This window comes from Trypanosoma brucei, chromosome 10, assembly GCF_000210295.1.
Source record: "Trypanosoma brucei gambiense DAL972 chromosome 10, complete sequence".
NCBI lineage: Eukaryota > Euglenozoa > Kinetoplastea > Trypanosomatida > Trypanosomatidae > Trypanosoma > Trypanosoma brucei.
In genome coordinates, this window is record NC_026743.1 from 561,412 (window position 1) to 585,171 (window position 23,760).

Below are 23,760 nucleotides of genomic sequence, written 5' to 3' on the forward strand. Positions count from 1 at the left end.
GGTTTTACCGCTTCTATTTGTGTACCGATGCGCCTTTAGGTTTGCTGTCAAACCGTCTATAATAATAATAATTATTATTCTCATCGTTTAAACGTTATCAATATGATTTATTGATTTACGGTTTCTAAAGGGCATGCGGGCTTTTGAAAACAGCGGTGTGCCGCTACTGTTTTTGTCGCCCAAAACCCAATGAATTATTTCCATGCATTTACCATCGTTTAATTATGGGGTGCACATCCACGCTGGAGAAATTGGTGGTATATCATTCATACAATTTAGTTTATGTTCTTATTTAATTGACTATCCTGTGTGTGTGTGTGTGTGTGTGTGACGATAATAATAAAAATGATGTTGTTGTTGTTGTGGCTGCTTTTGCATATCTACTTTCTTATTTTATATTATATGATAATTATTATCATTATTGATTTCTTCAACCCCCACTTCTTGTACTTCATGGAATATATAGACCCCCGGCAACTGCGTAGCAGTGCCTTTAAATATATAAAGAAATAAAAGAGGGACGGAACCATATTACCAATATATATATCCACATCCACATATATACATAAAATATATATATATATATATATATCTGTTTCTTTCATAGTGTTAAGTGCAACTGCGGCGAGAAGACGAAAAAGCGTAGGGTTGAAGGAAGGGGAATGACTGATGTCTCGCTTCGACCCTTAACAACTCATAAATCGCGTCGTCACTCGCACAATACGGGAGTGCTGGAGTGTCAAACTATTTTGCAAGGGAGATTCAGATTGAATGGTCTGCTGGGAAAAGGAGGATTTGGAGAGGTATACGCCGGTGTGACGGTTTCCACGGGTGAAGAAGTGGCAGTGAAGATTGCACCAAATAGAAAACGTCATGTTTTGGCTCATGAAGCGGATGTCATGCGTTCCATACAAAGTGCTGTTGGTAATGCAGATCCGCCAGGTATACCCACACTGAAATTCTTTGGTCATGATGGTGATAACACTATTCTCGTCATGAGTGTTCACGGGCCGTCATTGGAGAAGCTCCGCTCTGAGATGGGAAGGCTTTCCCTCAAAACAGTAGTTATGCTTGGTATGGAAATGATTGACAGAATACAGTTCTTTCACTCCACTGGATTTATACACCGCGATATTAAACCAGGAAACTTCCTCATGGGCGTTGGAAAGCACGCGCATGAAGTGTATTTGATTGATTTTGGTCTCAGTACCCGTCACAGTCATTCCGGTGCTTGGCATCGTGGAAGACCGACTGCAAGCAAGTTTGTTGGCACATCATGGTTTGCATCCCTTCGCACTCATCAGGGTTACGCACAGAGCCGCCGAGATGATTTGGAGCAGTTGGTTTATTCACTAATTTATCTCCACCGCGGAAAATTGCCTTGGACGGAGTTACGGCACACTGACCGAACTGAAAGGACACGGGCTATTGCAGCGGCGAAAGAAAATCTCTCTACCGCACAAATATGTGTGTGTTGCCCCCCTCAGTTTGAAGTGCTTCTCACATATGTACAGAAGCTTAAGTTTGATGAAATACCGCGATATGAAATGTGTAGGAATATCATTTGGTCTATTCTCCATCCATCATCTGCAGGTCCAAAACCGAGTTTAACGTATGAATGGCTCACACCAGAGCGGGAATGCGAGACACCAAAGTGCGTGTTTCCGGCTCTGAGGGGATCAGAAACGAAACATGGAACTAAAAACGATGAAGTGGCAAGAAACGATAGTGAAGCAAAGAAAAGTTTGAGGAGACGAATGCCCACAGCGAGTTCTACATCTCATACCGCCGGAAAGGGATGATGTTGACTAATCATAATCATCATAATAATAATGATGAGGAAGTATTGGGGGCGCCACAAGTATTTTTTTTTCCTTCTTTTTCCCCTTTCCCCTTTCCTTCTTCTTCTTATTCGTCTTCTTCTTGTAAAATGCGGCATGTAAGGGCAACCTCTCCACCACACATAGGTTGGAAGTTGTGTGAGACCGTGCGGCCTCCTTTTCCACCGTCTGTCTTTTGTTGCTTCTGTTTTGTTTTTTTTTGATGATGATGATGATGGTGTTGTTGTTGTTGTTGTTGCCTCTCTTTCTTTTTTTTTTCTTCCCCTCCTCTTACCCCCCTTCCAACACTCATTTCACTTTCAATTTTTTTTTTCTGTCTCTCCCTCTGTTTCTTTTCCCCACGAACGACAATTTTTTATTACCTGTTTTGTTAATCAGTTTGTGTAATGTGTGTACTCGTGTGATGGGGAAAGATGTGGTGATGCAAGACACGCAATGTATGCTACGGTTCTTTTTTTTTTATTATTATTTTCCAGATCGTTGTTCTCAAAAAACCAAATAAAAACAAATATATATATATATATATATATATAAAGAAAAAAAAAAAGAAAGTAAATAAGTTACACGGAGAAAGAAAAAAAAAAGGAGGAAAGGAGGAGTACTCAGTTTACTTCCCGATTTTGCTCTCGAGTTTTATTTCCTTGTCTTTGCATTTTGTATACTTTTTTTTACTTACTGTTGACACTCCCTTGTGGAGTGTTGATTTGTAAGGGAAAAAGACAAGGGGAGGAGGAGAAGAGGGGAAAATTAAATTTTTTTTTAAAAAAAGAAAAAAAAAGCACCCTCATGTGTGTTATCCTTTTTTTTTCTTTAATTCCCATGCTACTATTCCATACCCTCGTTATTATTATTATTATTATTATTATTAACAAAAGCGTAAAAGGTACCCAAGCGTAAGCGCAGTGCAACCATTTCTTTTTTTCTTTTTTGTTCTAAATGTTTATGTCTCGCTCAACCGCCCCATGTCCAGTGCACCTCATGAAGGAAGGGGTATTTAATGAAAGAGAAAAAAAAAAAGGAGAAAAGATAAAAAAAAAAGAAAAAGAAAGGGAGGGAGGGAGAAAACAGGGCAAGAGAGAAAATGTGGAGTAGTTTTGTTTTTTTTTTAAAAAAAACCAGGAACGAAGAAGTGAAGGGGAAAAAGGAGAGAGAGAAATGTGAATATTTATGCTCCCGGTCTCTCTTTTCTTTTTTTTTTTCTCCCGTCCTTTCTCCCTCCCTCCCTTTCTTGCCGCTTGTGGGGATTTTATGAGTTTATTTTGATTATTTTCTCCATCCGCGTTTTCCTCATATGTTCTTAGGTGCTATGGGTTCTGATGTCATTCCTTCTTATTTTCCATACCACTTTCTCTTCTTATCATGTTGTTAATCTCATGAGATATTTATATATTTATATATTTATGCCGATGAAGAACCGTTCGCCTTTTGTTGTTGTTGTTGTCGTTGGTGTCGTTTCAGATGTAACACCCTTCCCTATTGTCTTGCTTCCTCCGCTGTGAGGTCGCGTTTTTGTACACTTGTGGTTGTCTGTTTGTTTTTTGTTTTTTCTTTTTGTCGTTGTTGGGATTTTTTTTTTTCTGTTACCACGGTTCCCATTAAAAAAAAAAAAAAATATATATATATATACTATACGATGTTACCACTTCGCTGATAATTTCTTCATATTCATTCGCGCATGTGGAAATCATATGGGTTATGTGTGAAGATCGGAACGACTTTTGTAGCCGGTCCCTGCGTCTTATCTCAATTCTCTACTTTTGTCCCCTTTTTAAAAATAAACCTTCCAACCTCTACTTTCTGTATCACCGTTATAATTCTTGAATAAGCAAAGAAAATACAAACGACAAGCGAATGCGCAGTGAAATAGTTTTTCTTTTTAAATCAAATAGAAAAGCAAGGGACTAAACTGTGTGGACCCGGCTGAGCACTGCGTAGGTGATTCTCTTTTATCGTACAACACAGGAGCAACCTTTTAAGAAGAAAGGACCGCCAGGTGCAGTTTGTAGAACTTCCATTCGCACAGGAGGGGGAAAAAGGAAGTGGATTATATTAGACTAAACCACGCGGGTCCCCCAGACAAAAGGGGAAAAGTAAGCCAAAATTCATCCGCTCGATATTTGAACGTCCCCCCCCCCCCAAATGATGGTGAACTTCCATCGATTTATGGTTAAAAAAGATATTGCGTGAAGCAACACATCCCTCCACCACCAACACACAACTCCAGTAGGGAACGTTTGGTTGGATTGTGTAGGCATAAACAGCCTTTTGCCCGTACCGCCTTGAATTTTGTAATGCGGGTGTGCCTATGCTGAAGTGTTGTGCGGACCCATCTAAAAGGATGGCTGTCAAAAGAGTTGGATCCCCATCCATTTTCCATCATTCGCACCCAGAGGCCAGTTGCACTATTTCCAATATGTGACAAAGGCGGTCTCTTCCCTATTTTTCCTGTTTCCTCTCCCCTTCTTCATTATTTGGTATTGATGACGAGCGTGCCGTCGGTCCCACTCAAGACAGTAACCGTAAAAAACGAAATCAGTGTTAGTTCAAACCATACTTTCAGGGGAAATGGGTTTCCCCGCATCTCCGTTTCATTGGATGGTGGCTACTCTACACCCTGGCGATGCCGGCCACCTCAACGTGGTGCCAGGGTCCAGTACCCCGTATCATCGGGGGAAGCCAAGAGCCAGCAGCGTTCCTTTCATGGGGAACACTGCTTTTGCTCCGTCTACGGCATCATACAGCACAGGGATCAACAGCGTCTTGCTGGGACACCGTTTTTCATTTGTCGGTCCCTGGGCACGTGCCAGCGTGCCATCAGCAGTATCATCCGCACTAAGATGCTGCTGTCCGGGGATGTGGAAGAGAATCCCGGCCCGTCGTTGCGCGGGATGCAGTGGAACTGCGCCGGGCTATCTCAAGGAAAGAGATTAGCACTCCACAAAACCCTTGTTGATGAGCGGATCGCCTTTTGTCTGTTGAGCGAGACAAGGATGACGCCTGGAGAGGCGGCTTGCTTTAGCGTTGCTGGCTACCTGGCTAGTCTACACTTTGCGTCCAAATGGGTAGCGAGGAGAAACGAATAATACGGCGACGAAGCGAGGCCCAGGGAAGGACCACTTCAATGCGGAAACGGATTCGGGAATCCCCTCGGGCCAAATGGTTTTGCGGTGGGGAGGCGCCCCGCGGAATTCCCAGACATCGGGGGGAGTGCGTTATGGTATTCTGTTTTCCTCTCCTTTAGGTCCGCGTCCCGACGGCGAGTCATAATACAGAGGTGTCCAAGCGTGTTTTCTTTCCTTTTGAGGAACCACTTGGGACCGAAAATGGAGGTCGGTGGGGGCAAGAAACAAAGAAGTTGGGGGAGCGAATGGAAATTGCCATGAAGAAAGGAGAGGCGGAGGCGGTTGCCCACCAGATTCCTTCCGCTACCGCTTGGGTGCAAAACGCAAAGTGTTCCTCGCATGCCGAAACACCGCGGCCTCGGGAGCGCGGAGTCGACGTCGCGTAAGGAATTTGAGAAAACGCTCCGGAAAGTTCAGGCGAAGGGAAGCCGTTGCGCCTCTGGTTGCCCAAACGCTTCGGTTTCAGAGCTGGCCACGGGGCCCGGTTTGGGCTCTTCAACGAACAAATCGTGAATCCGCCGCTCTAACGAGTGGAATCTGACCGCGGGTGGAATGATGGAAAAAGGCACCGAGGCTTATATTTGCAGAATCCGGTGGCTTTTTAGCTAAAAACACACCTCAGGACGATGGGCAGGGTAATCGCTTGACGCCCCAGCTGGATGACGGTGGATTCGCCACCACTGCAACGATGGGAAGCGGGAACAAGGATGGGAAAGGTGTCAAGTAAATAAGGGATGGAAAAGCAAGTACAAACCTCCCATCGTGTGGGCGGCGTTCACGCGATGGGTGTGGAGACCTCGAGGAGATTTACAAACAGAGGCAACCACGGAACTGAACCAACTGAATGAAGCTATCCCCCCCCATTGTGTGTGTGTGGGGGGGGGGGGGGAAGGATGCAGAAAATAACGCGCGTGAAACAACCTTGCGGTGACGGAGAGTGCGCTAACATACAAAAAGGGGGGAAGGTGGTCTCAACAAGTTAAAAATAATGTAGGGAATACTGAGGCCATGTACCTGTTTGTGGCACGCTGAAGGTGGCGAGGGAAATACATGGACAGGTAAATTGGAGAGGGCAAATGCGGAAAAGTGAGGTGAGATGAAGTGAAGCCTCCACCAGCATTCTTCGGTATGGCAGATACCAACAAATCAGCGGCTGCATTGGACGGGAAATGCCACCATCCAATGAAACGGAGATGCGGGGAAACCTATTTCCCCTAAAAGTATGGTTTGAACTAACAGTGATTTAGACGGCGCCCCCTTTCCGACCCCCGTTGAGACCTCATGCTGCGGTTGGTGATGAGAGGATTCCTGACATTATATTTGTAGGCGGTCGCGGACGTTCCCCTTCTCCAGCCGTGCCACGTCCCACTGTTTTTTTTTTCCACCTTATCCTCCACTGTGGGTGTTCGTTGTTTTTTTCTTTTTTCCCTTACTCTCCATTTTTTTTTTTTAAAGATCCAATTACCCCTCTTTCTGGTACCGAAACCACGATATTCATTGTGCGCCTTAACCGAGAAACGGCTGCGCCACAGATGGAATCCATAGAAGTGGATGAAGCGGTTCAGCAGCATTTGCTAAACTGCGTGTCTTACGTGATGGAGTGCGCACAAACATCAAGAAACGCCAAAATCCTATCGAGGGGGGGAAAGTGGGGGAAAAGGTGGAACACATTGTGGTACGAACTTCTCCAGAAGAACTGTAAGACAAAATGTCAAGAGGAACAAGGCGAAGCCAGTCGCGATGGTAGCAACCACCATCTTCAAGAGCAAAAAAAAAAAATTGTAAAGGGGGTATAAAAAGAAGCAAATGGACAATCCGTAACTTGAAAAACAAAAGTGTAACTATATAACTTTCACCGGTGCCTCCAGTTTTTTTCTTATTTCTCGTGCATCCCTTCCTGACACACATGCGCATTTTGATGTGCACGTTAGTTGCATTGCTGTGTAACACGACCGCGGTAAAACAAAGTTCTGGCACCCACAAATGAAAATTGGGTAAAAACAGCAAGAACTTATATTCAAAAATGCCCACAGGCGTACTTATAGTCATTACCTCAGACTTAATATAAGCGAATGCATCAATAAAGGTATACTGCCTTTCCCCCGACCTACGAGAGGCATTTCAGGTTTTCATACCCTTTACCAATAGCATTGAATGCTTTTAAATAATAATAATATAATCCTCCACAGAAGCAAAAGGGGGGTTTATGTCACTTCGAACATCCTAATGCTTTCTTGCGGTCCTATAATTCATACCCATAGCTTAGCTTAAGAAACCTCTACGAGAGAGGTGCGTCACTTTCAGCACGTTAATGCAGGCGGTTCGAATGTATAAAAGAGACGTTGCCTTGCTAGTTATTGTTCCATGGGAGGATTATCTCCACTCATAACCCCTCGCCCCCAAAAAACAACACACAAAGACACTGAGATTCACCACATTTGACAACATTCCCCCTAAAGGGGTTAAAATGTTGAATCCCCCTCGCTTCTGCACGCAGGTCCCGTGCTTGTAAGTACAGTGACCCCTTGCAACAGCTCCCGTGCCCTGCTTCGTGCAGATTAAGGTTTGCACAGTCGCTGCTGGCGGAGTTGTATCATCCCCCATTATGTACATTTTATCTACGCATCACCGAGCACCTTCGCAATACATCCGGAGTTTTGGAAACTCGGTCACATAAAGTCAGCACGGACCCTCCCAGTCCCTACGCACTTCCCCTGTGGATCTTTTTGCTCTCCAGTGCCTTTGCGTTTTCTGCTCTTTCCAGACGGAGGCGCGGATCCAGCTGAGGTGGCACCATTCACATTTGACGAGGGTTCACGGCCGCGTTGTCGTCAGTGGGGAGTTTCGGAAGTGGGGTCAATCTAAGCTTGTAATCCTCGTCATCGAAACAAACTTCTTCCCGCGTGGGGCAGATGATGCTGCCTTTCCAGAGGTGACGACCGAGGGGCTGCACTGTAGCACCGGGTTTACATGTCTGCCAGCTGTGGTCTAGCAAAAAGCGAATCTGTAGCTCTTTGCCGGTGCAGTTCGTACGGACACAAACGTCACCAATATCTTTATTGGAAAACTTCAAATTGACACCCTTCACACATCGCGAGCCCTTTCCAACCTCACTGCCACGCAAAAACTTCGACTGACCATTGACGCAGTTACCGCTGTTGTACTGAACCACCATCGGGCAATGGTCCATGAAACGGGATTTGCCGCCAACCCGTGAATTTCTGAAGTAGCGGAACTCGGCGGGAAGTTCAGTTCGATGTGTACCTAGGGAACACTGGCCGAGTCCGAGACGGTCATGGGTACAAGTGAACAGATGGCTCTTCCATAAATGATCGCAGAACGTGTCGGGATGCTTTGACTTTCCTTCCTGCAAGCATTTCTCCTGTAGAAAACTACATCCACGATTTAGGCCCCAACGCGTCTTCTCTGCGCGACTGAAATTGACGCGGTAATGTCCCATACTTGCGAACACCCCTAATGACATCACAGTTAAATAATTCAAGTTCCCATAAGGGGCCATCACGTCCTCGACGGCATTGCGTTGCTCCAAGTGTGTTGCGAAAACGCCGGGACCTCCTTCATTCTCCATTTCGATACCCGGAGCCGTCGAGCAATTGAAGTGCTTCCGCGCGACACGCTTCGCAACCTCAGAATCGACCAACCACGAGGTTTTAAGTCCGCGAATGCCTCCTTTCTGTTTCATAATTCCCCTTCTTATGAGGATATCTGCTTGGAAGCCGAGAGCGTGTCCTAATTCGTGTGCGATAACTCGCACAAAGAAGTCAGTTTCGGCAACGTACTTGGGGGATATGTTGACAACGCCAGAAACCGGGCGGCCGTCAGTGAGCATTGCGCACACGGAAGCCCACGCCATATTCCCTATCGTTGGCCGAGCCGCCACGTATATACTAACATCACCCTCAAAACCATTGGTGTAGTGACCCTTGGGCACCTTGAATAAGCTGCAGTATCCAGCGTATGAGGATGGTAAAACAATCCTCCGGTGATATCTCCTTACCAACAGGCGATCCGTGTGTAATTTGATTGCCTTTGGAATAGCGACCTGCACGATGACGCGCTTCTTGCGAACTGTGAGAACATCCCCCGCTGTACAAACAGTCGTCTTCCCACTGACGAGTATGCTACGGACATCACCTGCCATCGTGCAGAAGCGGCTGGGGTCATTCAAGTCTTGCGTGTAAGCTCTGATGCGAATTGGTTTCCACCTGCTGTCAATCTCCCCTTGCCCGTAATCATCAACGTTGTTGGTGTATTTAGGTTTCTTATCTACGGATGCAGTTCTTGCACTAATCAAATCACCGCCAGTGGTACCCTTCGCTTCTGATTCAGGGGGCATAGTACCTACTATCGGCACATCATCTGGATTAATCGCAGAGTGATGACTTCCGCACCAACCACGGGGCGTATCGCCGGTGCCTTCCTCTCCCCATTGTTCCTCTGGTGCTTCCAAATGTGTCGCTGATGCTTCCACGTGCACGTGTGCTCGCAAGTGGTGCGAGACGAAAGCGGCAAATATGCACCAAAAGGTAGCGGTTCCTAACAGTTGGGTCATCTCTCGCCCTTTGCGACTTTAAAAACAACCTCTCTTTCCTTGTTTTTCAGTCTCAAAAGCAGCTGGACGGCGCTGCCTTGATGTACGCACGTACGGATAGTGGCAGATATTTTCTCTGTATTCACCTAACGTGCGATATTACCCTTCACCACTAGACCTACTACTCCCTCTACCTCACTTAACCAAATTCAGCGCGTCGAAAAGTGGCGTCGGACTAATTTTTTCTTCTATGTGAAAACGCAAAAACAGAAAACAACGGAATCTGGGGTCATTGTTCACTACCCCCGTGCGGAACAAAAGCCCACCAAATGACTTGTAAATGGAGGGGGAAATACCACATAAGCAACCCCTAGAAAAAAAAATACTTGGTGGCATAATGACAAAAGTTTTTTTAAAAACAGCTAGCCGAAAGTATAACAGTTTTGCAACCTCTCGCTTTTGCCTTATCTTGCTGTTCACATTCCCACTAACTGCTGCGGCCAACGAATGCGTATATGTCAAAAAACAATGACCAGCAGCCGCAATGCAAAGCGAGACCCCCAGAGGTCTGTGAGTGCGCATGGGTTGCATTCTAACGGTACCGCCTGTTGGCAATTAAGCAGCAAAATAACACTAGCTTCTGGGGCACGCACGCCCGCACCTGCGATAACAACCGAATTATTGTGGTGACGCCTCTCATAGAAACCTGAACTAATGATGTACAACCCACAGTATCACTTTGTAACTTCTATCCACATGCACGACGACTTGAAAGAAGATGGGATAGGAGAGGTTGCTCATTTCTGGGCTACACGGAGGTGTAATGCATGTCATGTGAATGAAATGCTAAGCGGAGAAACGTCACTGTAACGTCGCTGTATGCGCGGCACTTCCTCGCTCTGACGCCAATGCGCCTCCACATCGTCACACCACACAAACGCGTGGCATTTGCTAAAATGTTTTCATCTTTATCAACCATAGATCAGCGGCATATCCGAAGAATGTGCTAAACCGGCAGGTGCATCAAAGTAAACCGCTCTAGACGATCACAGAAATAAGTTGAGAACTGAACGTCACATGCTATAAACAAAAAATATATTATATCTGACTCAATTAATGCAAAGAAGAAAGCGGGAGCAAGACGGAAAAAGAAATTAAAAGGATGAGCCGACAAATGTAAAGTGGGCCTCTGGTTTTCGCACACACCAAGACAACAGCGCAGAATCACGGCAGCAGCCTATACGGCAGACAACCTACATGCCGTCCATTATGTTTTTTTCGACGCAGCCTACACCAAATAGACATAAACGAACTCATGCTTGCGGGAACTCGACAAAAAGCTTTTAATGAGGAAACCAAAAGGGGGAGGGATCGGCACCAGCGCCGAGACATCGTTCAGGGCACATGCACAAGAAACTAGCCAAATATAAGAGTGTGGGGAGGCCCAAATAAATTGGATTAGGGCATAAGAAAAAAACCAACAACAACACACATGTATACACATAAATGCAGAGTACAACTACTCGCCCCTATATAATCAAAAACAATCAGTGTTATACCTTACGGTGTATGCACATACCTCATGACGGCCTAGTGAAAGAGAAAGGGCACGTATCGGGTAGGAAACATGACAGCCACAGCTTTCCATTCGCTGGTTGAGTGGCTTTATTTCCCCCTTCGTTAGCAGAAATAAAAACATATGTGTGGTCGGACACAGCCAAAGTAATGAAGAGGAACCCTGAAAACATTTGCCTGAAACAAAAGTCGCATTAAGCAAAGAAGCAACTAAGCAAACAAAAGTGGCAAGTTGGTGCGAAATTGCCCCTCACATGCACCCCGCAGCCGCTGCCGTTGCGCATGACTGCGTAGTATTCCTTTGTTGCGGAACAGGGGGGAAGTTGTGAATTCAAGGGAGGAAGTCCAACAAATACCACTGTTGGTGGGTGAGCATAGGCATCCTTGCCCACTCACAAGAACTAAAGAATAATAATAGTGATAATAGTAGTAGTAACGATGATAAAAAATAAATGAGGGGGGACAAACAGTGGGTGAGATAAATAATGTGTGAGGCAAATAGGTTAAGAGAAAAACATAATTCAAAGCTGTTGATTGAGAACAAATAAGATTCAACGAACAGTCGTCGCTACAATAGTCAGGGGTCTCCCCCACCAAAGATGGAAAATGGTACATTAAGGAAGTAGACATCAAGCGGAATAAGCACAAACAGGACATACATGAACATACGTAGAAATTTGTATGCGTACATAGGCTCGTGTGCGTGGGCAGCGGTGGGTAATGAGCTCGCTTGTTCTTGGATTTGGTAACCGTCTACGGACTCTACGTTTTTTTTTACTTCCACCCTCGCCGGTAGCTGGGTCCCCGTGCCCCTCAGGCGTGGTTTAAGAGGAAGAACCGCGTGGCTGGGTAATGACAATCAGCGAGGCGCTCGTTAGCGTACTGAACGTATGATCAGCGCCACTCGACGCGCAGTAATCCACAACGTGCCCAACCTTCACTGCGATGCGCCGTATGACCTCCTGGTAGTAGCTGTCATCCCAAATGGCAGGTGGCTTGCGCGGCAACACCACACGCCAGCGCTCACAGAAGGGTAAAAGCGCCTTTTGCCGCTGAGCACGCGCGAAAGTACCGAGTAAAGCGTTCAAGGAGGTCACTATAACTTGGGAAGACTCACTCAACTCCGCACGTGAAGAACTGTGGTCACTGGTAGAGAGTACCGAGCCGTCTGTACCGTCATTCAGCACGTCAACATCCCTGTCGAGACGAAGTGCTGCAAACTGTCGACCAGCTACTGTATTCAGCTGGTACATCTCAACTGGCTCCGGTACGCCACGCAGTGGTAAGGCACCGAGGGCGGTTACATCAAATTGCTCACGCTCCATGCCGCTCATCGCAAGATAAGTGGCCCGAGTCAGAAGCACCTGCCCACCGTTGGTGACACTCTCTGTCCGCGCAGCCATGTTAGTTGTGCGCCCATAGTAGTCATAACCCTTCGTCACTTCATCGTGTCGGATATCGCATAACCCCGTGTGGATTCCAACACGTACACGCAGCCCGTTCCACATTTGGCTGTACGCCTCATCGGCGAGGTGAGCAGTTGGTGGAACATAATCATTTTCCACCTCAGCTCTCTGTTCCTCAAACTGCCGGTAGGATTGGTCAAACAGTGTGGTTCTCCAGTTGTGAAGGAGGAATGATCGCTGCAAGTTGCACGCAAGTTGTACAGCCGCAAGAGGACTCCTACACGCGATCATAAACGAGTCCCCGATGGTCTTCACCTCGTAGCAGCGGTACTGCACAATAAGGGAGCGGATCAAACGATGATGCGTGGCTACGGCGTCGGGCATTTGCTCAGGGTGTGCTGCCCACTGCGCCGTGCTGCCCTCAATATCCGTGAAAACAATGGTAACGGGGGCTGTTAGTTCTTTCGGGGCGTTGTCATTGTCGCGCCCGCTCCGAGTTGCGAAGTACAACGGCACCGCAATAAAGAGCAGCACGAAAAAAAGGAGAACAGACCCAGCAATAGCACCTGCTAGTTGCGCCGCTGTAAGGCCATTTGCGTTGGGGTCCACGTAAAACATTTGTGGCGTAACCGGATCTTGCAACACTGGCACACTTGAATTCATCACACGCGCCATGGACCACACGGATATGTTCGTAGCACCAAAATTCGAGATGCAATTGGCCGCCGCGGCAAAACCTGAAATCAGGCAACTTTCTCTGTCGTAGGTGCCATACCGCATGTCGTCAACAGTGATTGAGGCTTCCTCAAAGAAGAGGTCGACCAATAGTTGGGAGGTCACCTTTTCCATTCGACGGATATTTCGCTGCATAAGCCGCTCAGTGGCAAAACCTAGTAGGGCCAAAGGGGTTCGGTGAGGCGGTTTCACAACTTTGTGGAACTTTCGAACTGTTTTCGATTTTGAATCGGTGTCGCCCCAGTGGGGAAGGTTGGTTGCGAAAAGAACACGATCCGCACCCGCGCTACCGTTGAAACCCCCAACGAATTCGTCGTACATCAGCATTACCTCGGAAAACTGGACGAAAATACGCACATCTTGATGAGTACGGAGGTACTCTTTGACTGTCGGAATATTACCGCTGCCAATACCAAGAAGAAACACATCGCCTTTTGCTGGGAGGTATTTCTCCAGCTCGCCCACGTCCCTAAATATTTTACTGGAGGAGAGATTTGCGCGAAATGTCACTAGCGTCCTCGTCAATACCTCCGCTATCTCAGCACCTTCTCGACTATAGACAGCCAAATGAACCGGTCCTTGGCGGTTCTTGGACAAATAGCTCACAAGCACGTACAGTTGTTGTTCCAATGTTGGCGATAGGTGGATTACATTACTTCTGAACTTGTTCAAACGAGGATTCATGACAATGGGATCGATGAAGGTTAAATTTTTCACGGTTAACATTTCCTCGACCACAACCCCAAACACCGCTGTGATGATACTGTTTTTTCGCAGCTCAACAAGATCATTCATGGATTGTTCTGTGGTGCTGCCAACCTGAAGCATAATAAGTCTGTTGAGTTCGCCGACATTCAAAAGTGAGGCTGTGGAAGATATGCCATGATAAAACTCCAGCGCAGCCCTGAGCATCGTGAGGTTGTCGGACATCCTCATGATGACTCCACTAAGCGGAGGGTGCAGTTGGATGGCATTAGAATAACAGTGGTCTCGGCTCGTTGAGAAAATCCCTGGAAGGACATGTTGGAAGTGATAACCTTTAACAACTTCTTTCATAAACACCTTTTTGCCACCGCGGTTGCAGTCGCAGACGGCACCCTGAGCGGCGGCACCTGTGGCACATTCACCACCGAAGTCTCCAATTACAAGATCATCAATCACGTAACGGCGTTGGTCGTACAATGAGTTTATGAACGAAATACGGTCGCCCAATTTTGTGTTGCTCCTAAGAGCACGCATAAGTACCTCACCCGCAATCCATCCGTACACCATTAGTTCCCCATCTACATCGTTGGTGAGGAAGTGATTCGAGTCGCTGAGACCTGACCATTCCGGATGCCGCGTTAAGTAATCCCTTGCCTCATTCTGGAAGCGTCTGATTGCTCCGAAGTAAGTTGTCTTGGCAAGCGGATTTGTGCCAGTTTGGATCAAACGATGAGGTACAAACGATACATTGCTCGCTTCCAGGGCCTGCCTCCATACAGCAACGAGTGACTTCTGAAGCAAAGAGGGCGCAAGCAGAACAGTAGTCGCGGTCCGTTGGTCGGACACTAACCTCCCGACAATTTGTTTGGTATAGTCGTTTATCCGAGTGAACATAATGGCGGCCTGTGGAAGATTCTGGGCAAACTTTTCCCACTCTGCTTCGAACGCCTCACCGGAGGCAGTTTCTTCAACATCATTTGGCACAGTGAACAGACAACAAAGCTCGTACCCTAGTTGGGACATTAACTCTGTTGCTCGAGAATGCGCTGATGGCGCCCCCGCCAGACTTTCAGTGTACATAAAACCCAACCGCAGCACGCGCATGTGATTAACAGCATAGCGGATAAGGGCTACCAGCTCAGCGCTTGGTTCAGGTCGCAAGAAGTATAAGTTCGGCAAAAACTTGCGGGATTCTGTCAACTCTGTTAGCGGAGCGAAGGCTACAAGGTTGTGCTCTTTCAACACCTTGTAAGATTTCCTTATGTTTCCCTCCCCCATCGGACCGAACACAACCAGCAAACTTTCACCGTCGTCTGCGTTTTTCACGTAATTCTCCAAGTATTCTGCTGCGGAGACGTTATATGAAGGAGGCCTAATAACCGTGACGTCAATCCCTGCCACTACAGTCCAATTTTGCGCGGCCAAGGAAGCGTTAAACCCCACATTCAAAGAATTTATGATGTCAACAGTGGCGCCTGCGGAATTAAACATAAGGGACAAAACTTTCACAGTCATCCTCACCTCATGCCCCCCTTGCGCCAGTGAACAGGGGACGCACAACGACAGGAGTATCCACAGGTGCAACATTACTCCCGGGAAAATACGTAAGTGGCCGACAGAACCAGTCCCAACGCTTCCCTCGGTTCCTGGACGAGTGGAGAAACGACGACGCTGCTGTGCCCTGCGTCCCACTGTCGATTCGTGCATGGTGACGGTCGTAATTTGGGGGGAAATACGTTAACAATCCTTCTAGTTAAATAATTAAGATGGAAAGTACAATGTACAAATGGGGTTGCGTTGTCAATAACAAAAGACATGAGTAAAACTCAGGGAATCCATCACTTTACAGGAAAACGATGTCAGACACCGCGCGCACATAACCTTAAAATAATAAAAACAATGCAAGTCGAGAGTGGAAAATTGTTCATCACCTCCAAATCACCACTAGCTCTACCTCTGAACCGCCTGTGAAACATATGTGTGTAGCACGCACTATGAGTTCACACAAACAAAACTTTATCGTCGCTGTATCGCACGAGACGCAAACACAAAATACCAAATACTGTCTGCTTCTATGCCTCAAGTTCAACGGTAACCAAATAGAGGCCCATCAGCAACATACACCGGCACTGTGGGAAGGGCAATAACCCTTTTCCACGACTGCAAAAAGAAAAAAAATTGCAACAAACGAACCCTTTAATACAACAGATAGCGGAAACAAGTTCTCTGTTCCGCTTCAAGTTCCAACGCCAAACACCACCTTTCGCCCAAACTTTAGATGTAATTAACCCTTTAGGACCCGCTTGCACAAAACCGTAAACTTCGATGTGCAAAACACCTAGAGTTTCCCCCGAACACCGAGCAAGGAACTTGACTTAACATACACGACAACTACAACTCAGTTCCCGTAGGAGGAACACAGTGTCATTAAAGGAATTAAATTGTAGGGATGTTCACACAAACACCAAACTGACCAACTCCCCCAAAAAGCACCAACAGTTAGGAAAAGTTCTTGATCCGTTTCAGAGACGCGTAAACACCGAACCAAGCATCAGCTTCTATATTCCCAACAACCAAACCCAACCCACAAGGCCCCCTGCCTTGCCTCCAGGAATAGCACAATGCGTCCACCACTTCTCATCGAACATATCACCTTCAGCGACTGTTGGCCCTTAAAGCAAAAAAAAAAAAAAAAAATCGCCGCGAAACGGGAGATAGGAAGAAAGACCAGACACGCAACACATGTCCAACCCAAAGTTCATTGGCGATCCGTTAGCTTGCTGGCACGACACCGCGAGAGCCGTTAAAAAACAGGAAGATGCCCATCAGTGCAGCAGCGAGAACTTTGCTCACCCTGCTAAAGCCCATAACCGGGTCCTCTTCCTCTAACAGCACACCCATTCGATCTTCGATATGCCGTTGCACAATTTTGCAAAAAAGAGGAATGACATTGAGCCTCCATGATCAAAATGACATTTCAAAGATAAAACATTCCCTTTTAACCCTTATTAAGAGACGAACATGGAAACAAAGAAACAGATCAGTGTTTGAAACTTAACACAAATGGAACAAGTGTATACTACCTTAACGATAGCCACGAAATGCTTCACCTCAGCTTCGTAAGCCCACAATAACAAAAAAATGAAAACGGAAAATAACACGAAACGTGTTCAAATTATGATTCACCTTTCTCTTATTAAATTTCCCCCACAGTAGAAAACCTTTTAATTTAAGACGCATTTTCCACTTGCGACACCCAGTTTCCTTGCACAATAACCCACCATTACTCCACAAAAAAAAAAAAAGAAAAAAAGTAAGCGGTTGCGCCCACATCTTCCAGTATTTGGGGAACATAGAAGGCGGACGCTCACCGCGTCAGTTAAAGGGGAACACGAGATCAAAACTTCCTGTAGATCCTTGGAAAGCATCTGTCAAAATATGACTTCACGCACTTTCCTCTTCAGGATGCACCTTTTTCCCGCTCTTTTCCTAGGAATAGAAATTCCCATTTCCCCTTAAGAAGAAGCCCTAGTGTCGAAACATGTAAGTATAACACAAGCTGTTCTTCTCAAGCAAAGAAAAAAAATTCACATCTCACTCTAAGAAGTAAAAAAAAACAACAACAACAAGTGCAAATGTAAATAAATGTGTAAGCACACACTCATGCGTGTGTTCATGCATAAGTATGCACAACCTGGACTATCGTGTTCTGCTATATTATCCTTTTTTAAAGAAAAAAACGCACCTGCTCTCCGTCGGCTCAATACGAGTTGTAACAGAATAAAAAGAGTGGAAATTTCACTCAAGAAGGGTCACATGCACATCTTCATTCCAGGCAAAGAGGACTACAGGAGCGTCCGTTCCTGCGGAAAGAGTCCCTCCAGTGAAAAACGCTGCATCAGATTGATGGGTTTGGATGCACTCAGGTGTGGAACTTGTGTGAACCCCCTAGACTTCAGCATCTCACGGGTATGCACAAGTAGATCCAAAAATGTGAGCGGCTCCTCTCTCATCATCATCGCAGTGAGACAGAAGGTGGCAGCACCACCGGAATCTTTCCCACTTTCATAAAAATCTTGGGTATTGTCAACGCCCAACGCTGCTTCATCATCAGCACAGGCAGATATCATTAGAACATCCGCCTGAACATCGTTATCTTCACGAACCCGCTTCATGCCACATGAACCACTTCCGTCCTTAGAGCTGTCACAGACATACGCGTACGGCAAGTCAAGCATAGAACCGGAGTGCGAGCAGTCGAACACAGCTGTGAGTCGTACCCCCTTCGGCAATTGCGAAACCAATATCTCATGGATTTCGTTATCGACAATACATCCATTTTCCACGTAATCCATCGGAACAATACATTGGTCGTACTCTTCACAATCGTCGTCTCTTGCGTTAGCACGCGTACCGTGACCCGAGTAGTGAAAGAATAGAACGTCATTAGGTTGCGCATCTTGGGCGAGCCAAGCCAAATACCGCAAAATATTGGCCCGCGTCGGCTCACCAGTACGACCTGGAACGTCTTCTTCATCAGCAAGGATGACTACCTCAGTTAGGGGAAAGTTCCTCTTCTGAAGTGCTCCGATCATCATCATAATGTCATTGCAACAACCAGAGAGCTGTGCCTCTGTGTTGCCATAGTTTACTCCAATAAAGAGGCCACGGACAGCTCCCTTTGGCTGACATGAAATCTTCCACGGCTGAAAACCTTTAGATTCCTTAGCTTCCGTAAGTGTTGCCTCCATATCAACTTCTTTTGGCCGCTGTTGTCTCCCAAGATATTTCACAATATAGGGAACGGCGTTCTTAAAATAATTAATAGCAAAACTTATTAAATCGATGTGACCTTCAGCCACCGTTTCCGCACCCACTTTCAATGCAGTACTGACGCAGCCTCCCATGTTTTCAGGAATTCGCAAAAAATATAGATATATATCCTTTCTTTCAGAAAAAGAAAGCAAAGAGACGTACACTTGGCAAAAAGGACGTAGCGTTAATCAGATTCGACATGTAGATGTAAAACAAACTCAAAAGCAGAGAACAGACAACAACAAATTATGAATGTAAACACGAACAGGAAAAAAAAAATAGTCGTAACACGTGAGTGCAACACTAATGTCGCTCTTCAAACGATCATTTCCAAACAAAGTCTCAGCAACATCCAACGCACCGACTTTGTAAAAATATATGGTAAACACAGTATCCGCAACACACAGCATTATTGTTTTCTTTTTTTGAGAAATTAACAACAAGCCACTCCACTGAAAGCTGGACACAGCGCCCGGTGAATCCCTTGATTGATAGACACCATAGCAGTCTGGCGCCTTCTTGTGTTCCAAAGCCTCTTTCTATCATTTAGCAACCGTATTCATTCACCACACCTAGGAGCAACGTCGCACACATCAAGAAAGAATGAGCGTTACGCCCCTTATTTATATTTTTATCGAAATATAAAGAAATAAGATAAAAAACATATGCCCAGCACAGTGGGGATCATAATCTGAGCTAACCTTCAACGTGGCTTTTGGATGGACGAAAACAGAATTTCGCCTCTTAACAGAAATTAAGAAAACAAAAGGTGCCACAATAGACTCGGCCTTGCCCTCACCGTAAAGTATTTGCACAGAATCAGTATAATTTTAACCTGCACACCGCACAAGAGACTCTTGAATCAACAAAGACCACCCGTTATGTCTATAAGAATAAATGATAAAGACCCTTACAATTTTGTTTACCACAACTATCTTTTTTTTTTGGCGTCGATCGGTCCTTTCACAAGCCTTTTTGTTCCTGAGAAAGAGGGGAAGAGTTTAACGTAGAGGAATAAAGGGTTTCCACAAATGTTGTATCCTATTTAAAGAGAAAAAGAATTCGGCAGCCCATATCTATTTTAAAATAAATTAATCACAGTCTACGGCCATAGTGGCTATATGGGCAGTCCCCATCAGTTTTCCCCCAAAAAAGGTAACAAAGATAAAAAGAGTCATATTATTTACTCGCAAACGGTTTGTGATTTACTGTTACTTAGCGTAAAAACAGGTGTTAACGAGGAACATTTAAAAAAACACACGCACTTACGCACGTTGTTCTCATGCCTACAAAGAAGCACAGTAGGTTTGTATCGTTACAACAGAAAAAATTGGTTCCCACATCAGATGTTTATAAGGTGAGGTACAACCGACAAAATTAGTCCTACGATCACTCCCAAATAACTTTCACTCCTTCTCAATAGTGTAAACGCGTGGATTTGCTTAGGACATCATCAAAAGTAATGGTACACCAGGGAAAGCAATCGGTATTAAAGATTGATTTGATATTCCGTAACGAACTTTTTTGCATGCACTTACCCAAACATCGCTGGGCCTGTACTCCAGAGCCTTATGAATTACTTTCGTCATCATTTCTCATAGTTGATGAGCCAAAGTGTGTCCACCTCATTGAAGCTCCCCTGAAACAGCTGCTAATAAAATTCGACAAAAGCGTTCTTTTACGACACCGTTTACTCCTAAATATGGGAACAATAATCGTTTTGAGGTATATGTATATTAGCGGTATCAAATCTAGAGAATACCGAAAAGAACATGTACTTGCTATCAAAACCGATTTCTTCAGCAGGGGATACACTTGTTCTCTTTTTTAGTAATAATTTTATGAAAGTGACAACGTAAAGTCGTATCCGCGGCGATTTGGGTATATCATAAGTTTCAACTGCGCAACTTTATTTCCATGTTCTTCTAAAAGAAAAAAACAGCATCACCAATAATTATAACTTATAAGAGATTTTTTTTCCAAAAAAAATCTGCACGGGAAACGTCACTCATTTTTTTTTTTACGCATGCTGTTACTAAGCAATCTCACCTTGACTTCACTCTGACCCTGTGAATCGTACTCACCTCCTATTTGTACTTCAAAGTAAGAGCAAATTAATTCTTCTTTACGGCGCCATACAGTTCCTCTACGTGAGCGGAGTTAAACTCCGCTTCCAAAACACGCCGAGTGATAGGTCCATTACGGCACTCAAGAGAAGGGTTGGGTTACATTTCTTTCCACATTTGCTCTTACACAACTTCTGCTTTCCAACAAGACGATCCGTATACATACCATCCATTTAACTGCCTGCGACGGCTATGCGGCTTTGTTTTTTGGTCGCATGAACTTTCTGGACGGTTCAGAATACTTTCCTCAACAGTTCCCCCTTATCGTTTACAACCAACATATATTTTTTTAAAAAGGTAATCTCCACTATTGACACAAACGCGGTCGCCGGAAGGGAAGGGATAATGGCAGGTGGAGGAACCATACACCTACCCGCTACATCCCTCCCTAACGACTCCACCCTTTTTGATGCTGTGTGGGTGAGCCGAACACCGTTCCATCCTCCATTCAGGTAACAAATCTTCCTCACAGCCCAGGGTACCACCTTTCAAAAACAAAATTTGTTCGCCACACATACAAAATAAAAGAGACGTACCTTCGGGATAACGCAGCACACATCACCCAGCCTCAGAGGTTCAAACCCTTCTGCGTTTTTTTTAATCATGATACAACACGACTCCCAAACTTTTGGGGCACTATTACGAGAAGCTCCCCCCTGCGAATACAGAGACCGCACGCCACTCCGGCTGTTGCCGTTCTCCTACTGTCCCCGCAGGGCCACCCCTCGGCAAGCACCTCAGGCACAAGGAAGACAAAACCAAGCACTGCAACGTTGTGCACCTGTTCTCTAACGTACCCAACGGTCCGACGATATCCCTGCCCGCGTGATAGTCCCACTAAGCTTCCCTACAACCCTCTCCCCCTGCCGTCTCAACACCGCATCGCCTCCAATATGGGGAGGCTGCTCTGCACGGCGGGTGGATCACTGCCTGACAACCCATGACACAGCCGCGTATCAATTTTCGCACGGGTGATGGAGAACTGGAATCCAGAGCGGTTCCCCACGTCTCAAGGGGGTGCGCGACCCGTAGCCAAAGGCAGAATAGAGAAATGGGGAACACCATGCCATTTTAAAGGAATCTCCTCCGGTGGTTCTTGGTGGGTTCTCCCGCTAACGCGGATCGCATCTGCTGCAGTTGAGGCCGTGCGCCCAGTGTGGAGCGGAGGGTTTTTTTTTGTAGTTTTGCCACCAGTTCCGTTCGGGATGTGCCCTCCCTCAGTCGAGAAGTCCGCTTGGGCACGGTCAGTTTTGTTTCCTGGGTTAGAGCTGTTGCGGTGTCAGAGGGTCATATTGGGATCGTCCGCTGCACGTCCCCTGCTATATTTATATGATGTGGCAAATTCTTCGGTACCACTGTGCTGCGCCACGTGTTTTCTGGAGCTACGATGCGGGTGAATCTGTTGTTTTACTAAGGGAACGGGTGCCGAGGATGATGTAATGTTACAGACCCGAAATTGAATGATCTGCTTGACCACCGAGAGTCCCCGCGCATCGGGCGCTATCCTACTTTTGGTTTCCCGAAGGGTTGTGGACGAGATCCCCTTCTCTATTTGTGTTGGAGGGTTTGTTCAGTAGGGACAACCGCCTTCTGTGGCCCAAGGTGAACCTGGGATCCCAGGCGCGACATGCTTTTCTTCTTTATTACTGTTGGTGCTCAGGTCATTTTCATGTGTGGTTACCGGTGTTGCGACCTGGTGACCTCATTCTTAAGTTGTAACGTTTTTGTTTGTGATGTTGAAGCACCTCCCTGTGCTGCCATCGTGCGTTGCAAAGGTAGATGCAGCTGTTGAACGTAAGTCCCACCTGTTTTTTTTTCCGTAAGCGTCGGAGTCCGTTCCCATGTCTACTACGTTTTTTTTTTTTGGCGAACAGAGTCGGGCATCGCATACATTGGGCTTTTTGTTCTTCGCTTATGTGTTGCGTTTCTTCTGCACAGGTACGGAAACGCGAAAATTGGCGATATGACGTGGAGCTGCCTGAGGGGATGGCAGGGCTCATTCATTCGTTTTGTAGAGGATATGGAAGAGAAAGCCTGGTCGGGGATACTTGTTGATCGGCATATGCATGTACACATGTTTCTTTTTTGAAGCTAAAGAAGGGGGAACCGATTGACTGAAATAAGGAGGAGTTGAAAGGTGGTATTGGTTGCGTTGGAATGTCATTACTATTTTTTTTTTTTGTGACATCACCACTGGCAAGTGAAGGTGTTGTACACTGCCGTTGTGATCAATGAACCTCTCGGCAACGTAATACTGTTTGAGAGAAAACTTTGCTTCCTGCAGAGATATACTTTTCATCACTGACAGGGTGAGTTTGGGCATCGCGTAGCGAAGGCGGTGGGAATCACCTTTTACTTCCCCCCTACTATATGTAGGTGCGTAGTGAAGGCTTGGCGGTTGGGTAGTTCTTGGACTGAAGGCGAATGCTTTTGTGCAGGGACAAGAGAGAAGGTGGAAAACAACAGAGAGGGAACATGGTGGACAACTGCAGTGCTTACACTTCCCGTCGCTTTATACACAGGTTGTTCTCCGTCTTCTTTTTTTGGGGGGTGGGGACGGGGAGGTGTATTAGGCAATACACGGTTGTGTTTTCGCGGGTGCACCTACTTACTGATTGTCATGACCCCCTTACGGGGGTCCATACATATGCGCATGCGTCGAACAGTGAATTTCGTACGCAATTTCGTTTTTATTGAGCCCCCACCCCATTTAGTGGGGAACTGTACACGACCAGCAAATGCCTTTCCAACAACCGTTGGCTTTAGTTGGAGAGATAGAGGGAATGAAAATTACTTTCTCCATCAACTCATTAAACGGATTGTCTAATAGGCCACTATTTGCTGTTTAGGAATGTCTCTAAATTTATTAACTCTCCTTAATTT

The 23,760-nt window shown here is 46.0% G+C and overlaps 14 protein-coding genes across 14 annotated transcripts; 5 read left to right on the plus strand and 9 right to left on the minus strand.

Moving 5' to 3' along the window:
- Nucleotides 1-662: 662 nt before the first annotated feature.
- On the plus strand, nt 663-1,802 carry TbgDal_X2900 (casein kinase I, putative; the record flags this gene model as incomplete). Its single annotated transcript, XM_011779168.1, has 1 exon — nt 663-1,802. One exon carries the CDS (start codon nt 663-665, stop codon nt 1,800-1,802), a length of 1,140 nt encoding a protein of 379 aa, XP_011777470.1.
- A 241-nt stretch (nt 1,803-2,043) lies between these two features.
- TbgDal_X2910 (hypothetical protein, unlikely) lies at nt 2,044-2,343 on the plus strand (the record flags this gene model as incomplete). The annotated part of the gene is made up of 1 exon (XM_011779169.1): nt 2,044-2,343. One exon carries the CDS (start codon nt 2,044-2,046, stop codon nt 2,341-2,343), a length of 300 nt encoding a protein of 99 aa, XP_011777471.1.
- Nucleotides 2,344-3,890: 1,547 nt separating this feature from the next.
- Nucleotides 3,891-4,211, minus strand: TbgDal_X2920 (hypothetical protein, unlikely; the record flags this gene model as incomplete). Its single annotated transcript, XM_011779170.1, has 1 exon — nt 3,891-4,211. One exon carries the CDS (start codon nt 4,209-4,211, stop codon nt 3,891-3,893), a length of 321 nt encoding a protein of 106 aa, XP_011777472.1.
- Nucleotides 4,212-4,321: 110 nt separating this feature from the next.
- TbgDal_X2930 (hypothetical protein, unlikely) lies at nt 4,322-4,924 on the plus strand (the record flags this gene model as incomplete). Its single annotated transcript, XM_011779171.1, has 1 exon — nt 4,322-4,924. One exon carries the CDS (start codon nt 4,322-4,324, stop codon nt 4,922-4,924), a length of 603 nt encoding a protein of 200 aa, XP_011777473.1.
- A 35-nt stretch (nt 4,925-4,959) lies between these two features.
- TbgDal_X2940 (hypothetical protein, unlikely) lies at nt 4,960-5,304 on the minus strand (the record flags this gene model as incomplete). The annotated part of the gene is made up of 1 exon (XM_011779172.1): nt 4,960-5,304. One exon carries the CDS (start codon nt 5,302-5,304, stop codon nt 4,960-4,962), a length of 345 nt encoding a protein of 114 aa, XP_011777474.1.
- Nucleotides 5,305-6,469: 1,165 nt separating this feature from the next.
- On the minus strand, nt 6,470-7,012 carry TbgDal_X2950 (T. brucei spp.-specific protein; the record flags this gene model as incomplete). The annotated part of the gene is made up of 1 exon (XM_011779173.1): nt 6,470-7,012. One exon carries the CDS (start codon nt 7,010-7,012, stop codon nt 6,470-6,472), a length of 543 nt encoding a protein of 180 aa, XP_011777475.1.
- Nucleotides 7,013-7,760: 748 nt separating this feature from the next.
- Nucleotides 7,761-9,536, minus strand: TbgDal_X2960 (major surface protease gp63, putative; the record flags this gene model as incomplete). Its single annotated transcript, XM_011779174.1, has 1 exon — nt 7,761-9,536. One exon carries the CDS (start codon nt 9,534-9,536, stop codon nt 7,761-7,763), a length of 1,776 nt encoding a protein of 591 aa, XP_011777476.1.
- Nucleotides 9,537-9,710: 174 nt separating this feature from the next.
- TbgDal_X2970 (hypothetical protein) lies at nt 9,711-10,106 on the minus strand (the record flags this gene model as incomplete). The annotated part of the gene is made up of 1 exon (XM_011779175.1): nt 9,711-10,106. One exon carries the CDS (start codon nt 10,104-10,106, stop codon nt 9,711-9,713), a length of 396 nt encoding a protein of 131 aa, XP_011777477.1.
- A 1,194-nt stretch (nt 10,107-11,300) lies between these two features.
- On the minus strand, nt 11,301-11,747 carry TbgDal_X2980 (hypothetical protein; the record flags this gene model as incomplete). Its single annotated transcript, XM_011779176.1, has 1 exon — nt 11,301-11,747. One exon carries the CDS (start codon nt 11,745-11,747, stop codon nt 11,301-11,303), a length of 447 nt encoding a protein of 148 aa, XP_011777478.1.
- Nucleotides 11,748-11,914: 167 nt separating this feature from the next.
- Nucleotides 11,915-15,643, minus strand: TbgDal_X2990 (receptor-type adenylate cyclase GRESAG 4,putative; the record flags this gene model as incomplete). The annotated part of the gene is made up of 1 exon (XM_011779177.1): nt 11,915-15,643. The coding sequence occupies one exon, from the start codon at nt 15,641-15,643 to the stop codon at nt 11,915-11,917; it is 3,729 nt and encodes a 1,242-aa protein (XP_011777479.1).
- Nucleotides 15,644-17,781: 2,138 nt separating this feature from the next.
- TbgDal_X3000 (cysteine peptidase, Clan CD, family C13,putative) lies at nt 17,782-18,843 on the minus strand (the record flags this gene model as incomplete). Its single annotated transcript, XM_011779178.1, has 1 exon — nt 17,782-18,843. The coding sequence occupies one exon, from the start codon at nt 18,841-18,843 to the stop codon at nt 17,782-17,784; it is 1,062 nt and encodes a 353-aa protein (XP_011777480.1).
- Nucleotides 18,844-20,213: 1,370 nt separating this feature from the next.
- Nucleotides 20,214-20,582, plus strand: TbgDal_X3010 (hypothetical protein, unlikely; the record flags this gene model as incomplete). Its single annotated transcript, XM_011779179.1, has 1 exon — nt 20,214-20,582. The coding sequence occupies one exon, from the start codon at nt 20,214-20,216 to the stop codon at nt 20,580-20,582; it is 369 nt and encodes a 122-aa protein (XP_011777481.1).
- A 1,269-nt stretch (nt 20,583-21,851) lies between these two features.
- Nucleotides 21,852-22,274, plus strand: TbgDal_X3020 (hypothetical protein, unlikely; the record flags this gene model as incomplete). Its single annotated transcript, XM_011779180.1, has 1 exon — nt 21,852-22,274. The coding sequence occupies one exon, from the start codon at nt 21,852-21,854 to the stop codon at nt 22,272-22,274; it is 423 nt and encodes a 140-aa protein (XP_011777482.1).
- A 270-nt stretch (nt 22,275-22,544) lies between these two features.
- On the minus strand, nt 22,545-22,877 carry TbgDal_X3030 (hypothetical protein, unlikely; the record flags this gene model as incomplete). Its single annotated transcript, XM_011779181.1, has 1 exon — nt 22,545-22,877. One exon carries the CDS (start codon nt 22,875-22,877, stop codon nt 22,545-22,547), a length of 333 nt encoding a protein of 110 aa, XP_011777483.1.
- Nucleotides 22,878-23,760: the final 883 nt, after the last annotated feature.